The sequence below is a fragment of the Lentinula edodes genome (assembly GCF_021015755.1).
Source record: "Lentinula edodes strain Le(Bin) 0899 ss11 chromosome Unknown C8R40scaffold_27, whole genome shotgun sequence".
Classification (NCBI taxonomy): Eukaryota; Fungi; Basidiomycota; class Agaricomycetes; order Agaricales; family Omphalotaceae; genus Lentinula; species Lentinula edodes.
This window is the reverse complement of record NW_025764333.1, coordinates 70613-86282: the sequence shown is the minus strand read 5'-3', so window position 1 is coordinate 86282 and position 15670 is coordinate 70613. Positions and strand designations below refer to the sequence as shown.

The 15670-nt window shown below is 45.3% G+C and overlaps 10 protein-coding genes across 10 annotated transcripts; 3 read left to right on the top strand and 7 right to left on the bottom strand.

Moving 5' to 3' along the window:
- Positions 1-87: 87 nt before the first annotated feature.
- On the bottom strand, positions 88-1447 carry C8R40DRAFT_1198411 (P-loop containing nucleoside triphosphate hydrolase protein; the record flags this gene model as incomplete). Its single annotated transcript, XM_046233098.1, has 7 exons — positions 88-174; positions 251-620; positions 671-764; positions 817-1004; positions 1057-1192; positions 1243-1339; positions 1396-1447. Coding segments are annotated over 6 exons (753 nt in total), but the record flags the coding sequence as incomplete, so codon positions are not given.
- A 126-nt stretch (positions 1448-1573) lies between these two features.
- C8R40DRAFT_1172745 (uncharacterized protein) lies at positions 1574-1885 on the bottom strand (the record flags this gene model as incomplete). Its single annotated transcript, XM_046231905.1, has 2 exons — positions 1574-1735; positions 1787-1885. 2 exons carry the CDS (start codon positions 1883-1885, stop codon positions 1574-1576), a joined length of 261 nt encoding a protein of 86 aa, XP_046084195.1.
- A 193-nt stretch (positions 1886-2078) lies between these two features.
- Positions 2079-5497, bottom strand: C8R40DRAFT_1172744 (uncharacterized protein; the record flags this gene model as incomplete). The annotated part of the gene is made up of 8 exons (XM_046231904.1): positions 2079-2132; positions 2182-2265; positions 2312-2507; positions 2536-2859; positions 2917-2950; positions 3349-3892; positions 3943-4881; positions 4931-5497. 8 exons carry the CDS (start codon positions 5495-5497, stop codon positions 2079-2081), a joined length of 2742 nt encoding a protein of 913 aa, XP_046084194.1.
- Positions 5498-5641: 144 nt separating this feature from the next.
- On the bottom strand, positions 5642-6187 carry C8R40DRAFT_393244 (uncharacterized protein). The gene is made up of 3 exons (XM_046234909.1): positions 6153-6187; positions 5729-6093; positions 5642-5680 (listed from the first exon to the last, which is right to left on the bottom strand). Exon 2 carries the CDS (start codon positions 6006-6008, stop codon positions 5730-5732), a length of 279 nt encoding a protein of 92 aa, XP_046084193.1. The 5' UTR covers positions 6009-6093; positions 6153-6187; the 3' UTR covers positions 5642-5680; position 5729.
- Positions 6118-6991, top strand: C8R40DRAFT_1198403 (microsomal signal peptidase 25 kDa subunit-domain-containing protein; the record flags this gene model as incomplete). Its single annotated transcript, XM_046233097.1, has 5 exons — positions 6118-6179; positions 6212-6305; positions 6355-6515; positions 6568-6661; positions 6725-6991. 5 exons carry the CDS (start codon positions 6118-6120, stop codon positions 6974-6976), a joined length of 663 nt encoding a protein of 220 aa, XP_046084192.1. The 3' UTR covers positions 6977-6991.
- A 415-nt stretch (positions 6992-7406) lies between these two features.
- C8R40DRAFT_1071083 (uncharacterized protein) lies at positions 7407-7709 on the bottom strand (the record flags this gene model as incomplete). The annotated part of the gene is made up of 1 exon (XM_046226303.1): positions 7407-7709. One exon carries the CDS (start codon positions 7707-7709, stop codon positions 7407-7409), a length of 303 nt encoding a protein of 100 aa, XP_046084191.1.
- Positions 7710-7715: 6 nt separating this feature from the next.
- On the top strand, positions 7716-8024 carry C8R40DRAFT_1198396 (uncharacterized protein; the record flags this gene model as incomplete). The annotated part of the gene is made up of 1 exon (XM_046233096.1): positions 7716-8024. A coding segment is annotated over one exon (309 nt), but the record flags the coding sequence as incomplete, so codon positions are not given.
- Positions 8025-8493: 469 nt separating this feature from the next.
- C8R40DRAFT_989259 (uncharacterized protein) lies at positions 8494-8781 on the top strand (the record flags this gene model as incomplete). The annotated part of the gene is made up of 2 exons (XM_046236706.1): positions 8494-8574; positions 8617-8781. Coding segments are annotated over 2 exons (246 nt in total), but the record flags the coding sequence as incomplete, so codon positions are not given.
- A 1454-nt stretch (positions 8782-10235) lies between these two features.
- On the bottom strand, positions 10236-10769 carry C8R40DRAFT_1050768 (uncharacterized protein; the record flags this gene model as incomplete). Its single annotated transcript, XM_046224664.1, has 3 exons — positions 10236-10281; positions 10418-10532; positions 10664-10769. 3 exons carry the CDS (start codon positions 10767-10769, stop codon positions 10236-10238), a joined length of 267 nt encoding a protein of 88 aa, XP_046084188.1.
- Positions 10770-11655: 886 nt separating this feature from the next.
- On the bottom strand, positions 11656-11820 carry C8R40DRAFT_1023580 (uncharacterized protein; the record flags this gene model as incomplete). Its single annotated transcript, XM_046223042.1, has 1 exon — positions 11656-11820. A coding segment is annotated over one exon (165 nt), but the record flags the coding sequence as incomplete, so codon positions are not given.
- Between the last annotated feature and the right edge of the window lie 3850 nt (positions 11821-15670).

Here is a 15670-nt window from a genome sequence, read left to right as displayed (position 1 = left end):
ACATTACCACGATCAAAGATGAATGTACGATATCTTTGGAACGTTAGCTTATGAGAATCAAAAAGAGGTTCAGAAAATGGCTCACATCTTATCCAAGCGTTGTCGCTCTTCTGTAGAAACAGAAGGCTTGATCGTCTTGAGGACATGGCGGATGTGATCTTGCATGATTTGCTGCTGAAGCGCAGAGTTCGGCTAAAATTTGTGTAGCAACAATGCAGACAACACACCTTGTGTGGTACAGCATCGACACGGTCATCAACCCGTTCTTGTATCGGTTGGCTTGCAGCCTGTATTTGTTGAAGCTATTGCGATATTCAAACAGAATTTGTCGACGAGAAAGGATGCAACAGACTTTTCTTTGAAGCGCTGATTCTTCAGCTTTGCTTCTAATAATCTTCGAGTGTCCATCAATGGTGGTGTATCTTATTGCCCGTTTATTCAGTTGGGACAGTATCTTTTCCCGAAGGAGAGGACACAATCACAGCATTGACGACCTCAAGATGAGCATTGTATATCAGAGCTTGCAAGTCAGCACCAGAAAATCCTTCGGTAGCTTGCTCAATTTCATCGAGGTCAACCGAGGGTGCAAGGGAAACCTTGCGCCTGACAGCTTCTAAAATCTTTGTAACACTTATCAGTAGTGTGAGAAACTTGTCTCACATAAACGTACGTCTTTGCGTTCACCGACGTCCGGCATGTTGCAGAGAAGATATTTATCCAATCGACCTGGCCGAAGAAGGGCGGAATCTATGAGATCTGGTCGACTAGTCCGTTGTTCTCAGCATTGATGCACATCCAAGACGTCGTCATACACACCTAGTGGCAGCGAGAACGTAAACACCATCGAGGCCTTCCGCGCCATCCATCTGCGTTAGCATCTGATTGACTACTCGGTCTGTTACACCAGTGCTATCGTGACCTCTCTTCGGAGCAATGGAATCAAACTCGTCGAAAAAGAGCACACAGGGTTTCGCGGAACTAGCACGTTCGAAGATGTCTCTCACCTGTAACGAGGCGTTAGATAACATGCCGGCATTGTATTAGGAGGAAACTCACAGTCTGCTCACTAGCACCGATGTACTTGTTCAGGATTTCAGGACCTTTAATGCCAATGAAGTTTACACCGCGTTCTTTCGCTATTGCTGAAGCAAGGAGAGTCTTGCCGCATCCAGGATACCCAAATAGAAGAAGCCTGTCCCCAAAATAAATTTCGTGCATGAACGCAATGAAGAAAAGGCGAACCCAGATCGAAGCCGCAGTGGCGATTGAGCAAATATAGGACCATACTTTGTTGGCCATTCTAAAGTTTCACGAAGTATTCGACGGGTTTCATGCAAACCTTGGGAAAAGAAATCAATCACTGGTCTTTCACACCTGGGCACGGGCAAGCCTCACCGCCGATATCTGCCCAGGACACGACAGATTTTTCCAATTTTATATCTTGCAAGAGGGATTAAATCTGCGCGCGCAGATTCAAAATCTTCCATAGTAATGATAGGCTACAATGGAATCTGAGGACGACAGCGCGTGTAGTGTATGTGGTCACTCACTCGTTTGTTCTCGCTCGCCAATCTCATGGTGACTTGGTGCACGGTTCTAGAAGCCAATCCTGCAAGTCTGTGGCGGAGTAACCTTCGGTTTGGGTAGCCAGGTATGTAAAATTAATTGGAGCTTCGGATGACTGAGCCAAATCATTTGCCGCAACCAAACGATCGTGTATAATCTTCGAAACGATCTAGATTACGATTCAGCAAAGTATTCAGGAGACAATGATGATGGATCTTACATCTCTACGTGCATCCTTATTTGGTGGAGTCACATTGACCACTTCCTCAAAGACACGAGCAGTACTAATCAATGGATGGAGAGCAGCAGCTATTGGCATGCAATTTAGGTGAAATGGAGACTTCGGTGTTGGTACTTAGAAGAAGTGCGTCGTTTTTGGCTTGGGGAGTAAGGGATACTACGACGGTTATTAAATTTAGGGTATAAGCAAAAGGGCACGATAAACGTGCCTATCTTGAGTCGAACGCGTGTCCTGCCCAGAACCCATACATCGATCACCTGGCCTACTTTTGCTACGCGGACTTGAGAGAGAGAAGAGAAGATTCTACGTGAGATGCATGGATTTCCTAGGCAATGAATCAACGAAGATTCAACCGAAATCATAGACCAACATACAATAATCTCCCAATCGTCTGAGGTCAAAGGTTCGGTCGCCACAGACTTTGCAAAAGCCATGTCATGAAGTAAGCCAATTTCAACCTGATTCGCGTCAATTGCAACTCTAGTGAAATGGAGAGACGCTAACAATATCTCCGTGAGCAAATCCCAAGCTCTGTGAGTACTGTGGGTCAATCTCGATTGTTTCAAGACCTTTTTCCGTGAGGTCCGAGACGTTAAATTGGGCCAGAGACGACGCAGAAGCCATGCCAGTCCATCCTACATACGCCTCCTTCTTGATCGCAATGGAATTTGGAGGCACAAGAGTCAAATGAACAGTCAGACTTTGGAGGCCAATTAGTTTCGAAAGACGTTTGCGCTTCCAGCTGTTGTTGCTGGGCTCCAGCCAAAAGTGCTGGTGGTGACGATGCAGTAGGACCTGTCGACGTTATGAAAGCATCGGGCTTGACAGCAGTCGATTTGAGTACAGGTTGGGAGGAAAGCGTTGACGGAAAGTGCATAGCATACCACGCGGAAGAGCCTACTGGACGCAGTCGCTCAGGGCCATGCTGCACGAACACTTTTTCTGATATGGCATGGGCATTGTTGACAGCTTTCAGATCCTCAAGCCAAACGATCAAATTCCTTCGTCTATTTGGGTTGATAGGAGTGCCATGTCCTATTGAACCCAACTTCCTAGAAGCATAATTCAAAAGCCTCGAATAGGGTGTACGAAGACGGATATCGGCTTACCGCAGGATCTCAGCACGGAGTACAGCAGTAGACGCTGATGAAGAAAAAGCCGGTGGGTCGTCATTTTGGGATAATTCTCAGACTTTAACTGCCTGATAATCTGGTAATATTTCTTGCTGGAAGGTCTCGCTAAGTTGATTAGCCTCATATAGTCTTGATTGTGCAGGGACAATAGTAGCTAAAGGAGGGGGAGGAATGGATAAAGGAGGAGATGCAAAGGGTGTTTTTTCTTCAAAAGAAGGAGATCTAGTGATGAAAGGTGGCAGGTCTTGGGGAGTTTCCGGTTTCTTAGGTGGCAGAGGTACTGGTAGCGCAAAAACGTCTGTCGTAAAATTCTGCGGGACTCGGATGGATCCAGAGGAGTCAATGCTTCTGCCAAAGATTAGGGTGTCGGCATGTACACAGGCAGGTTTAATTCAATTTCATTTTCACCATGCACAGAAGAAGGGTCTTCGCTTTCATCCGTTTCGTCATTTTCTGTGTCCTCATGTTCTTCCTCGATGTTCGCTCCGGTGCTAGGTTCCAAATCACTGGGAGGGTCGGACAATGAAGGCTGTTCTGCATGCTCTTCTTCTTCTTCATCGCTTTCAGCCAACTCAAATGGAAAGCAGTCCTCTGTTCTGAAGTCCAACTCCCGATCAGACACATCTTGATTGGCGTTGCGAGATTCAAGTATGGAGGGAGGTAGCACGGAGGATGAAGTCAGAAGAGATACAGGATGCATAGCATGTATATGCCCATCCCATTCGCCAGCATCTTGCAAGCGAACCTCCCAGTGTAATGCGATGCTCCAGGTGGGAGACTGGGGCCGTGAAGGTGCAACTACTGAAGCGTCGGATGTGAATGAAGACACCCCACTAGAGTCGAATCTTGGGGAAGCAGAAACACGAGTGAAGAACTGGAACGCCTGGTCCGCCTCGTAGTCCTTAAGTTGTTCCATATAGTAATATCTTCTGTTGGCGATAGATTTCAATGACTAACGAATGATTAACAGGCAGAGCAAGAGGTTACCCACAAATAGTCTACTCTCTCACGACAGGCAAGCGTGAGAAGTGTTTCGGAGGGCCTTTCAGTGACCCGGGCAACTTGACGAGGCTTTTGTCTAGGGCGTCTTGCTCGCGGGCTTCGAATAGCTTTGCGACCACGCTGGGCGTCATCTGGAGAGGAAGATGCTTCAGATTGTGCGGATGATAATGCGTCCTCCCAAGCACAAGATTTGACTGGTACGACTAGTTGTGTTCCGGTAGGCCAATTCCAGCCTATGTTTTGACTGGCTTTTTTGGACCTTCGATAGAAGGAACAGAACAATGATTGTACGGGATGGGGTCTGAGGTGGATACCGGAGGAGGTGAGTTTGGCGGGATAGGGGGGGGTCACAGTTAATGTGGGAATCGGATTCGGAAGAGACATTGGATAGGGAAGAGTTGCAGCTTTGGGGATCGTTGGTTCCGATGGAATAGTGGTCACGGCTTCCACATCCTCGGAAGGGGTTGATGCATCGGAGTCTTCTTCGTCCTGGATATCACCTTCTATCTCAACGACATCTGGCTTCTTCTTGCCTGTTGGCACTCCGGTACTTGAAGCTCTCGTTCGCTTCGTCAACGATGCTTTCGCTGTGGTCTGGGCTAGGCTGCGCAACCGACGAAGTGGTGAAGGACTCTGTGATTTCATGACCGACTGTGTCGCTTCGTTATCAGCGCCAATAGATACAGGGAGTTCTGTAGTTTTCTGTGGAGGCGGAGTAAGTTTGCTCCGCAAGGGTTCCGGTGAGTCATCGTCAGCGACTTGATTGGATTTTCCCATACTGAAGTTGGGACAGGATGATAGAGAAGCATTGTCATAAGCAACAGAGGATGGACCGGGATTTCGTTCTTTACCCTTCAGAGTGGAAGTCCGAGGTGTGTGGACGGAAGGAGATGTATCCGCAGGTCGTTTCACCGAGTCCCACGTCGAGCCTCGAGAACCCTAGTAAAAATCAGCAATTCGAAAGACTTGAGCAATAGGAAATACGGACTGTGATAATCCTCTCTCCGAGAAAGTTTTCCTTCCTTCGAGTTCGCCGTTGCGTTGAGTCAATCGGGCTATTTACGACAAGTGGTGGAAGATAGGATGTGGATGCGATGGCCTGTGAGGTGTCCGTCTCTGAAACTGCTACGTTGAAGACGCTGGGGTGACGACGCTGATACCGTTGAGATCGTGCGGAAGCAGAAGATGTATTATTACGGTCTGCATGAGGCGAATACTTGGTGGTTGGGGTATCAGCTTGAATGATATGTGAACGTTTGGAGGCCCTGCCCGTAGATCGTTCTTTAGATGTAGAGTAAGTGCGCTTCCGCTTGTTAGAAGCAGATAGAGGAAAATGAGATGGCGTTGTTCCTGCAGTGGCACTGTGAGAATATCTGGCGGGAAGTCGTCCAACCCTTGCACTGCGACGCAAACTGCCAAAGCCTCGGTACTCCATAGCCCACAGTGATGGAAAGGCAGCGCGCACACTCAGTTGTCGGGAATCAGCAGAATAGATACAGTGCACTAAAGCGCTGCCGAAAGTGCAAGCAAAAATAGGCCCAAAATGGCGGGTCATGAAACTGTCCACGGATTCATCAATTATGCCGCTGGGTCTATTTCTTCGTTTCACAGGCTCCGTGCGGAAGTGACATTGTCCGCATGGGAAGAGAAAATACCGATGTCAGAGTATTTGGTAGAGTGATAAGCCCTTGTGTTTCGAGGATTTGAAGGTATCGGTTCTTTGCTGCTAATGAGGTAACTGGCGCTGTTATTATTGATGTTTTGAGTCCAAGGACATGTATCTGACCTCAGTAAATAGCCCGTATATTCAGGACCTTTATCGTGCGCACCAGTTCTAGTACTGATTTCGCGTTCGGTCTTAGCGTTCGAGAACCAGATTCCAGTAGAATGTCAGCAATATGACCGCTTCCGTCGCGAACTTGAACCCTCTCAGTGGAGATCCATCCTCCGAGCCGATGCGTCTTTTCCACCAAGGTAATCAGTGCTTCAGGATAGCGACGCGAAAGGTGGAAAGCGGACGAAAGTCCGGAAAGACCACCACCCAATATAACGATATGGCGGTTCATTGAGGTGAAAGAACGTCACGCGTGATCTTCCAGAACGCCACGTGGCGCTGTTCTTGACACGCTCATTGACTTTGACTTCTTCATCCTTGCACAGTTTCCTGTATCGTTTATGGCTCGCTCAAAGAAAGTAGAAAATGAACATACAGCCAGATCATTAAGTCCAGCAGCTCCGTCTTCACTGATAAACCAACTGACCCTCTGAGCATCGTCATCGCTCCCGAAGACCGCGAAGTCATCAAAGTCAACAATGCGAATGTCACAGAACTAAAAAATGCCTGCGATGATGCAGTGAAACGTGTAGGTTTTACCCTCGAGCTCTTGGAATTCAACTTAAACTGGATTTCAGTACCTTTCCCGCCCAGAACTATTCAACCAAATCCATCTCCATACAGACGTCCGATTGGGTCTGGGATGGACAAGTGTTTTCGTCGCTGGAGGCACAGCGTTCTACGGATATAAATTTGATTTCAAGAAATCAAAGCCGGTCGTATGGATGGGGCTGATACTGTATGTTTGGGTCGAGTCCCCGTTCAAACTTCAAGACGTTGACTTTTTTCAGTTATTTCTTCTTGACGCTCGTGCAATCTCTCTACGCGTATTTCATCGAGGGTGAGATCGTCTACGTAGGCAAGCGCAAGACATTTTCTCGACGGGTACGTGCTTCAATTTTGCGTAATTTGGTCGCACGAGACCTCGATTTATCTTCCTTTTTACAGATTATGTCTGAGAGGATAATGCTGACATCACGAACGATCCCTGCCAAAGCGTCGACGCCACCCTGTTACAACCTCTCCATCTCATATGTTCGCTCTGCTAGCAACGGAAAGTCTCTGCTTGCCAAGGGTAAAACTCAGAGAGTGGAAGATTATAATGCCTTTTTTGACGAGGAGGGTAATATGGACCAAGAACGGTTCGAGAAGTGGGTCGGAGAACTTGTTGAGGAAGCAATGGAAGGAAAACAGTCGTGATAAATTCCGCTGCTTTCCTCTTTTGGCACTTCGTGTTATAGTGAGTTCTTCTCACGTTTTCCACTGACCCTTCTTGCTCATACTGTATCTCTTAGCTTGAATGATACGATACTATGTGTCTACCCGTTTGCTACAATGATTCTCTTGCAGGCGCATTGTCCTGTTGTACGAACGATCCTTTATTTGCTGCACCATATATAACTATTTCCCAATCAACTTAGCCTATGTGGGTGAACCTCATTAAATACAATCGACATTCAGATTACCTGGCACCTTGCATCGACGACGTACGATGTTTTATGTTTCGAGATAGCACAACTGCCGGGGCCTAACAAGTGTAAGGCCAAATGGTCATTATTCAATTTATTGTGAGTTACAGCAGTCGGTATATTACAATTCGTGGCACTCAGCAATCTTTGAAGTGCATATTTCAAAGACCGAGCAAAGCCTTTAATTTCTGCTTCCTCGGGTTCTCAGCCTCTTCGAGAACGTGTCTCTTGTGTTCCAACCGCTTAATCCTATTGGCCATTCTCTGCAACGACTCTGCGTCTGCACCCTCCTTCTTCATTGTCTCCTGACGAAGCTTCAATAGACGGATTGCAGAAGTGATGTAGCTAATGAAGCTCCCATACAGAGCGAGCTGGTTGTACTTTTCGCAAAGTTCGGAAAGTTGCTTTTCAAGATCGACGATCTCCTTCTCTAGGGCGATAATATTCTTCTCCACGCCCTCCATCACTATGGCTGGGAAGAAGGAAGTGGTCGTGGTCGTGGTAGTCCACGATCTCCTGCTAATATGGTTGCGAGTGGTCCATTCGCTCTCTGTCCAGTGATGACGGGTACTTCCAGCTCCCGGCGTTTCGCTCCAGCAGCTACTCCAATTCCGGCACCATTAAAAATCAAGGCTTCTTCTCTCGGAGCTGGTCTATCCCAAACTGCACCACCTAAAATCAAGCGAGAAGAACCAAAGGTAGAGAAGGACGAAGACGCAGAGATATATTCTGATGCGGATGACAATGTGGAGATCGTTGATATAGAGAATGTTGGTTAAATGGACTGGATGAATTCGGATAGCATAATAAAGGAAAAAACCAAGAGACAGAAAACAGCAGATCCTGATGCAAAAAGTGCGTCGTGCTCTGTCAGTCTATCACGAGTTCTAACATATGCAGTGCAAGAAGTCAATATTGCAAATGTTCTGGACGATGATGAAGATGAAGCAGATGAAAAGGACGTAGAAACCATGTTTGATGACCTCAACAAAATAAATTATGTGCGCTTGGACAAATTTTTCTCATTTGAAAATACTCTGTGTAACTCTGGAAGCAGGATGCGGACAACGATTCACAATATCTATGTCTCTTTTGATTTCCAAGTCCCATTCTCGACATTCAGCGCACATCCGGGCGATACCATGCAAACAGACGTGTCAGTGACTCCATGATCCAAGAAGATAACCTTCGTGCTAGATGTGAACCTTGAAACAGAAGGCCTGTCTTCGACTGCCTAAAGTGAAAGAACTCGACGAATTCATAGGGTATCTCGAAGTCTATCACAGTGGTACCCGCAAAATTGGATTAGCAAATGGAATTGTTCTCGATGTACGCTTCTCATTCCATGTCTATATTGCCGCCGCTCAATAGATACTCAGGTCAGCCCTGCGACATTCCCTCTTCAAGCATGCGGTCCATCTTTACAGGAAAGAGTACAAATTCGCAATTGTTGGGGATTTATTCAGACATTATTTAATCGCACCCGATCTCGGCGCTTTATTAAACGCGATGGATGCTCTCGATAGTGGATCCCAGACAGTTTTAGCAGGCGAAAAAAATCTCAGTATGCATGGACATTACTTGAAATCTAAGGCCGTATGGTGTGTGTTGATGTAAGTACAGGTAGCTTTACGCACAGGATATCCATTTTCTTAATGAGACGTATCTGCTTGGTGTCAATACCAGGTCCGACTCTGCCATCGTGAGCTTTAGAATGTGTCGAAGATGACGTCCATCTCCGTCGTTCGAAAGTTTGATTTGCCTGAAAAGTGGTCTATGATTATCGTGAAGTTCTTACCGAACTCGTTGCCTAGTTCGAACATTCGCCAGTTTTCGAATGCTGTGTACTATGAGGACGATGGTGGGATAGTAGCGGGAACCATTTAAGAAATGTTCGGGAAAATAGAGGAACCGGTTTTTTCCTTCAACAAGGGAAGGAAGAGAGATGCATTACGTCGTGGAGTCTCGGCTGAACAACGCAACAAAGGATTTCATATTGCATTGGGTTATCCATATACATTATGGCAAAAAATTGAGATGAATTTTGTTATAGGTTTAGTACGTCAAAAAGAAAAGAGTATGTAGAAGAGAACATCATCTGGATACAGTATCTGAAGTGTAGCATTTGATTGTTGTATTTACTAACGTGTTATATGCGTTTACGGGACGGCGATAACTACGTCGCTGTCGACCAAAATAAAATTCAGACAGAACCAATAAAAATAAGCACAACTACAGAATATTTCAGTATCGGTCATGAAATCACCTAGATAGTAGCGACAATAGTCCTCAGTACCGGTACGTTTGTGAACAGTCAACTGAACATTTACTTACTTGAATGTCTCGTTGTTTTGTCGCAAACGTCGAAGAACAGTTCTAGCGTCATCGATGTGAGCCGTGTTGCAGTCTCTTAACATGGAAAATGGTGGTAATGTAATTGTTGGACGACTGGATGATGTCGAGTTGGTAATAGCATGTCCATATTGGTCGTTATTGAAATTTGAAGCGAGAACAGGAGATGAGTTTTGTCTGACCACCACAGTAGATGTTTGGAATGACATTCCCTCGACCGATGGATCCATCGTTTGATTCATTTCATTCCAATACGGTGAAGGAACAAATCGAGAGGGAGGACAAGTACTTCGCGAGTGGTGTTCGGTTGAATATGTTCCATGTGAAAGTTGATCCCTTTCACTGTAAAGCTTGTCTGGAATTGATGGGTGAGAGGGGGGTTGTGATGAATTCAGAGGCGTGGATGCCGAAGTGATTTCGAAGGGTCGGTAATGAATCCATCTAGTGCGAGATGGAACATCGGCTGATGCTGAGGTACTAGTTTCAGAGTGTGGTTTGCGATTTGTATGCGATGTGGTGGTCCGGTTTTTAAAATGCATTCGGTTGTGTTCAGTGGGAATTGGTTGAATACATTTCGAAGGGAAGTCGGGACTAGGTACGTAGTGTTAGTATAATATTGCGAATATATGTGCTGTGCATTACCCGAAAAATGGTGTCAGTTGTTCTTTGATAGGCCACGCAATTCTGCATAGTTGAGTTCGATAAGTCAAGCCATCAGATAGATTGGACGGTAAAATCACTTCATTGCCAATGACTTCGCCATCTATAGAAGAATATTGTACAGTATAATGTAAGAATTTGTTGTAAATGAATTATGAACGTTGAGCGTACGTGAAATGGCATCCAAGTGCCATGTATTTCATTATCTCCCACCTTGATTATTCTTACTTCTCTTGAAAGATCGGGACGCAACTGAAGAATTCTTGAAACATTTACTTCCATTTCCGCAATTAAGTACAATGTGAACGAGTATTGGATTCAGATTCAAATACCTTCGCATGAACCTGAAGCTGATAAAATGCGTATAATTAGATTATGACGATCTACTACGGCGCAGATAACATACCCTTCCAGAGACTCGACCAAAGTATGAAATTATCTTCCTTGTCCATCATAATCAATTGTCCATTGACAGCATATTCGTAAACGACGCTACCAAAGACAAATGTCATGCAAAACGCGCTATTAGTAGTCTGAAAACACGACTTACATGTATCCGTTTGTAGTGCTTGGAGCCGAGTATTTAACACAAGAAATATTATGCGGTATGTTTGGTGCTACAACGTTGTTGGTTGTCCCATAAGCCTTTCCATTAAGTTCAACATTCTAAGTGTATATCGTGTCAACCATCGAACTTATTCGGAGAAAGGAAGAAAAAATTACTGGTAACATGGCGAACCGCAAACAAAAGAGATTGCAACGGCGATTTCGAAGTAGACGCAACCTAAGAAAGAGGCTAGATTCAGACGAGCGAAGTGATTTGTCTAGTCAGTCGGAACAGTAAGAGAATGAAAGGATTAAGAAAAAGAGTTTGCGTATTTATAGGGTAACAGGAATGCGAAAGTCATCTCATATTCGCGGAACAGACTTAGCTAATAATTTTGGCTTGAGTTTTAGGGGAAAATGAATTACCTGTGAAACGAGCGGTATTTTGTTTCGGGATTTAGCGACGATTGTGCTTCGTTTTGATTGCAGGGACTTAGGTTCAACCTTAATTTCTTCTGTTACGGTGTTCGTACCTCTTAGTTTAGAAAGCAAAAGCACACGTTTCTGTAGGGAGAATAGAAATCGGGTCACTTGAAGAAAAACACGCAATTACCTAGTTAATAGTCCGCAAAGATAGATCTGTAAATAATACATTGGTCAAGAAAAATGGAACGAACTATCACAGATCCTATCACCTTACAAAACGATTGATGTCCGATACCAGCAGCGTTTTTTTATTTAGCAGGCTTCTTCGCAATGTACAATCTCTTTTTAGAAACGATGTGTTGTTAGGTAGACTAACGTTCATACGGATAACGTGGGTGTCACATCAGATAATGCATGGCTTTTACCAACCCAGAGACGCCAATGAAGCGCGTTCCCAATAGTGCGTTCGCATTTACTGACTTCTCTAGGAGTAAGCCGGCATAGAAGGGCCCATTCACGGTTGGAATGTGTACTGTCGTATAGGAATTTCATGGCCAGGATGACAGTAGCCAAGAAGGTACGACGAGGACACAGAAGGGGAGAAGGAAGCAGTAATAGTGGTGGAAGTGGTGACTGGACGAGTTGGTTTCGCGGATTGGCATTCGTTTCTTCGACGAGCTGCATTAGAATGTTATCGTTAGTATGTGGACGTTGTTGCAAGTGATGTCTATGCCCACATAAATTGTTTCCGACTCAGTATCAGACGTATTCGTAGCTACCATAATCCGATCCGTCGCATTTGGTTCGTTTTCGTACCAGTTATCCGAGCACAACGTGTTGAATACCTCTGTTTGAACGGCTTCAAGATAACATAGTGCAGTCGCGAATACGGCGATCGACGATCGTGAGCGTCTAAGAAGTTGGCAGACAAAGCGTCTCAGCGACGCGGCATTTGTCGTTTTGTCTGGTATTGTAGGATAGTTATGCGACGACATTCTGGATATATTCGTTGTATAGATAACAGGTATGATATTGACTGGCCAACTGTTATCTAGAATGAAGACTGCGCGATCTGCGACAATTTAGGCAGTAATTGGTAGTTACAGAAACAACGCACCTAGCATACGATCGAACTCTCGACGTTTGTCGTCAACATTAGTTGTCATTTTTGGTAGAGACTATGTGCGTAATCAAGTCAATGACCTGTTGAAGTGAATAATTGAGTACGAATTTTATATAAAATATATCGTTACCTGTGAGAGCATTGTATGATGGCCGTTAATGAATAGGTTATAGTCCGATTTTGTTTCATTCTGAGTTGGTCAAGAATGGTAATACTGTATTGAACCGAGTCGGTATATCACAACAGCTTTTTCGAAAGAGGCTATGTAGTTAGTATGAAGAGGATCACGTTACCGCTTTTGGAGTCCGGGATTCTGCCTTTCGTATAATGAGAGAGAAAGCTGTAATTCCGTTTGCAGGAAAGCTGGTTTTGCCGAAAAAAAAAAAAATAGAAACAAGCTTGATGATGATCGATGATGTGTTATACGCACGTGCCAATTTTGGTCGGTATTGTTCCTGACTGCGTCTACCGAACGATCATTGACAGGTACTACGAACAGAAAGTTCAAATACTTTCTGATACTTTCGACACTCGTACTGCCTCGGAAATAAGGTACGATATGCATCAGTGGAGTTCAAAGCTATATAATCCATAATACGGCAATGAAATCAATTAAATCTCTGTCATTGGATGAGTTTACATTTGTTGTTTTGTCTGATGTGGGTCCATGATGGATGACCGTATAAGCTCTAACTCTAAAATTTAGCATCAAAAATGCGATTGGTACGTACTACACCGCACACGTTTTCTTTGTCACTGGAAGATGCAGAAACAGCATCGTCTTGCCTGAGAACCCGGTCATCAGCTAAAGTCGAACTTCGGCGCCTGTTCAACGAGGTCGTTGTCGTTTAAGGTTATCCACAACTCATCGAATTTCTCTTCATAAAGAACAATCGTCTTCTATCCAGCTCTATTCAGCTTATCTACCTGAATCCGCAATTCTTTCCGCTCGACGTCCCATATATCACGGTCCCGCACCATCTCATCGGTGTATTTTGTCTCAACATTCGATACTAACCTTTGGATGGCACTGATGTCCACAGTACGTTCTTTCAGATCTGAACGGGTGCTCGTATAAAGCCCTTTAGTCTCGGCGAGCTGTGATTCCCGAACCGAGAGTGCAACGTGTGCCTGCTGCAATTCTTTGTTGATCTGTTCAATATCAGCGAGATGAGCATCGGAATTAATTTGCAATGCGTTTAGCGCTCACTGAAGTTGTTCTGCATGAGCATGTGCGGAAAGAGCTTTGGTGGAAGCGTCGCCAAGGCGAAGAGTAAGGAGATTGATTTCTTGACTAATTTTGTGGTCGAGGTCATTACTTGATGATGCTGAGTGAGGAGACTGAACGGTACTGGAAATCGCAGAGGATTCAACTTCCCTTTGAGGTTCAGATGACGGGCGTGATACATCATCGGATGCAGCTGAGGTATTGGAGGCAACTAATGCATTCGCATTCTGCAGGTCGCTCTCAAATTCTCTCATCTGTATTCGCAATTCGGCTATTCCTCCTGCACTAGTCTCGCACGAGGTTTTGCCCCGTGCGATGAACCAAGTCCAATACCCGACACAATAGCAAGATTGCGGGCCTTAGGAGTGTCGAACACAGAAGAAAGGTAATATGTCTGTTTCAATGAAGGTAGTCTTCGAGGAGAAGTGTTCGGTATAGTTGGAGACGGCACTGAAGAGGGGATATGAGTCCCAGCAGCCGAAGACGCGCGGGGAATTGAAGGTACAGCAGGAACACGAACGGCCTTCTCTACATTTGTCCCTCGGGACCGAGTTTTAACTAAAGGCGTCAAACCGGCATTCAGTGCTCGTAATCTCCCAGCACGCGCTGCTGGCGTTTCTGGACCAACGCCAGTGGTACTAGTCGATATAGAGTTAGAGGGTGTCACTCGACCAAAGTATGAGGCGGAGTTGCGGAAGTAAGAGGACGAGGATGTGGATGTGGACGCGTTAGAGGAAGTCGTCGTAGCTAAACCGATTCTTCCTGTTCGTGTAGAAGGCGTAATTCTTCCTGTGCTAATACGAAAGCCACTCCTACTAGACGAAGCGATAAGCAAATCAGACATACTTTCACTCTCAGCAGTCGATGCAACAGATGGAGACCTGGAAACTCCAGCTGTCGCTCGAAACAGGTTGGAAATACTTATAAATAATCCATACATTGGTGCACAATTGTAATATCTCTTTCCGTCTGGCGTGCATCCATCGTTCTTCCCTTTGCCAGCGATTCCAGCACTAAGTTCCATTCCAGCCCAGATACCTTGCTTCGGCGGGATTTCTGTTACATATCGTATGATTCCCTCATAGACCAGTGACTCGATACGAACTGGAGCGTTAAGTGTGGCAGTGAACGCTAGTTTTGAAGAGGAAGCACCAGTTGTCCCAGATGGAAGTCTTGTGGATTTGGCAGCTGGTGGCACAGACAGTACAGCGGGAATGGAGTAAGTTGGTGTCTTGGCTCCTTCAGCATTCACGATGCTGGATGAACGTGACCGAGCAGTCGGCGAGCTGGATCCTCCGCCTATGCCATACGGTCGTTCTGGTGTCCGCACACTTTTCATAACGGCTTATCGAAGCAAACGCGTTTTTTCATTTAGTCCCAGTTCTTTCTGCCTGATAAATATTACTCCTTCTTATCGTGAAGTTGCTTTCTGAGGTTTGTTGCAGTTGGAAGGAAATTACCATAGATGATATAGTCAACTTACTTGTTAACCTTTTTGATTGCGGTTCTTCTCGAATGTTACTCGAACTGGAGATGGATGGAAATATACAAGTCGCCTACCAGGCCAGTATCAGGCTAGAAAATTAAATTACAATCACGTATCGAAGAGCTGCTTAAGTGACCGGTTGAGTGTGCAGTAGAAGATCGGCTTACCGTGAATTCGGATGTAAGATCTTCAACTGCATGATAGTTTCGCTGGTAAGTTATCCCGTTTGTCGTGAACTAGTCGAGAGACGTCAAGACCGACTCACTAGAACTGGGAAATGGGTCAGTCTAAGATCCCTTGACTCGTCAGATATATGTACGGAGACGAAACAGAGACGAAGATATCACTGACTTGATACTCAATGATATATGGTTCTATCGTCGCGCCAACCCTTATAGCGCCCGATCCCATTGTCGAGGTTCAGGATGGTTATTATCAACGTACGGCAGGACGTTCGTCTTGTTTGGTGTCAAAATTTCTACCCGCATGATGCTACTATCCCAACTGAATATGAATGCGATCAGAATCGACTCCAGAGGTAGAAAACAACGATAAGAATTTACCTTTCAGCATCTGCTGTTGCGGTCGAATTGAGATCCGTATG

Coding starts and splice junctions, on each gene's coding strand:
- C8R40DRAFT_393244 (XM_046234909.1), bottom strand. CDS start 6,008: ATGAACCGCCATATCGTTATATTGGGTGGTGGTCTTTCCGGACTTTCG.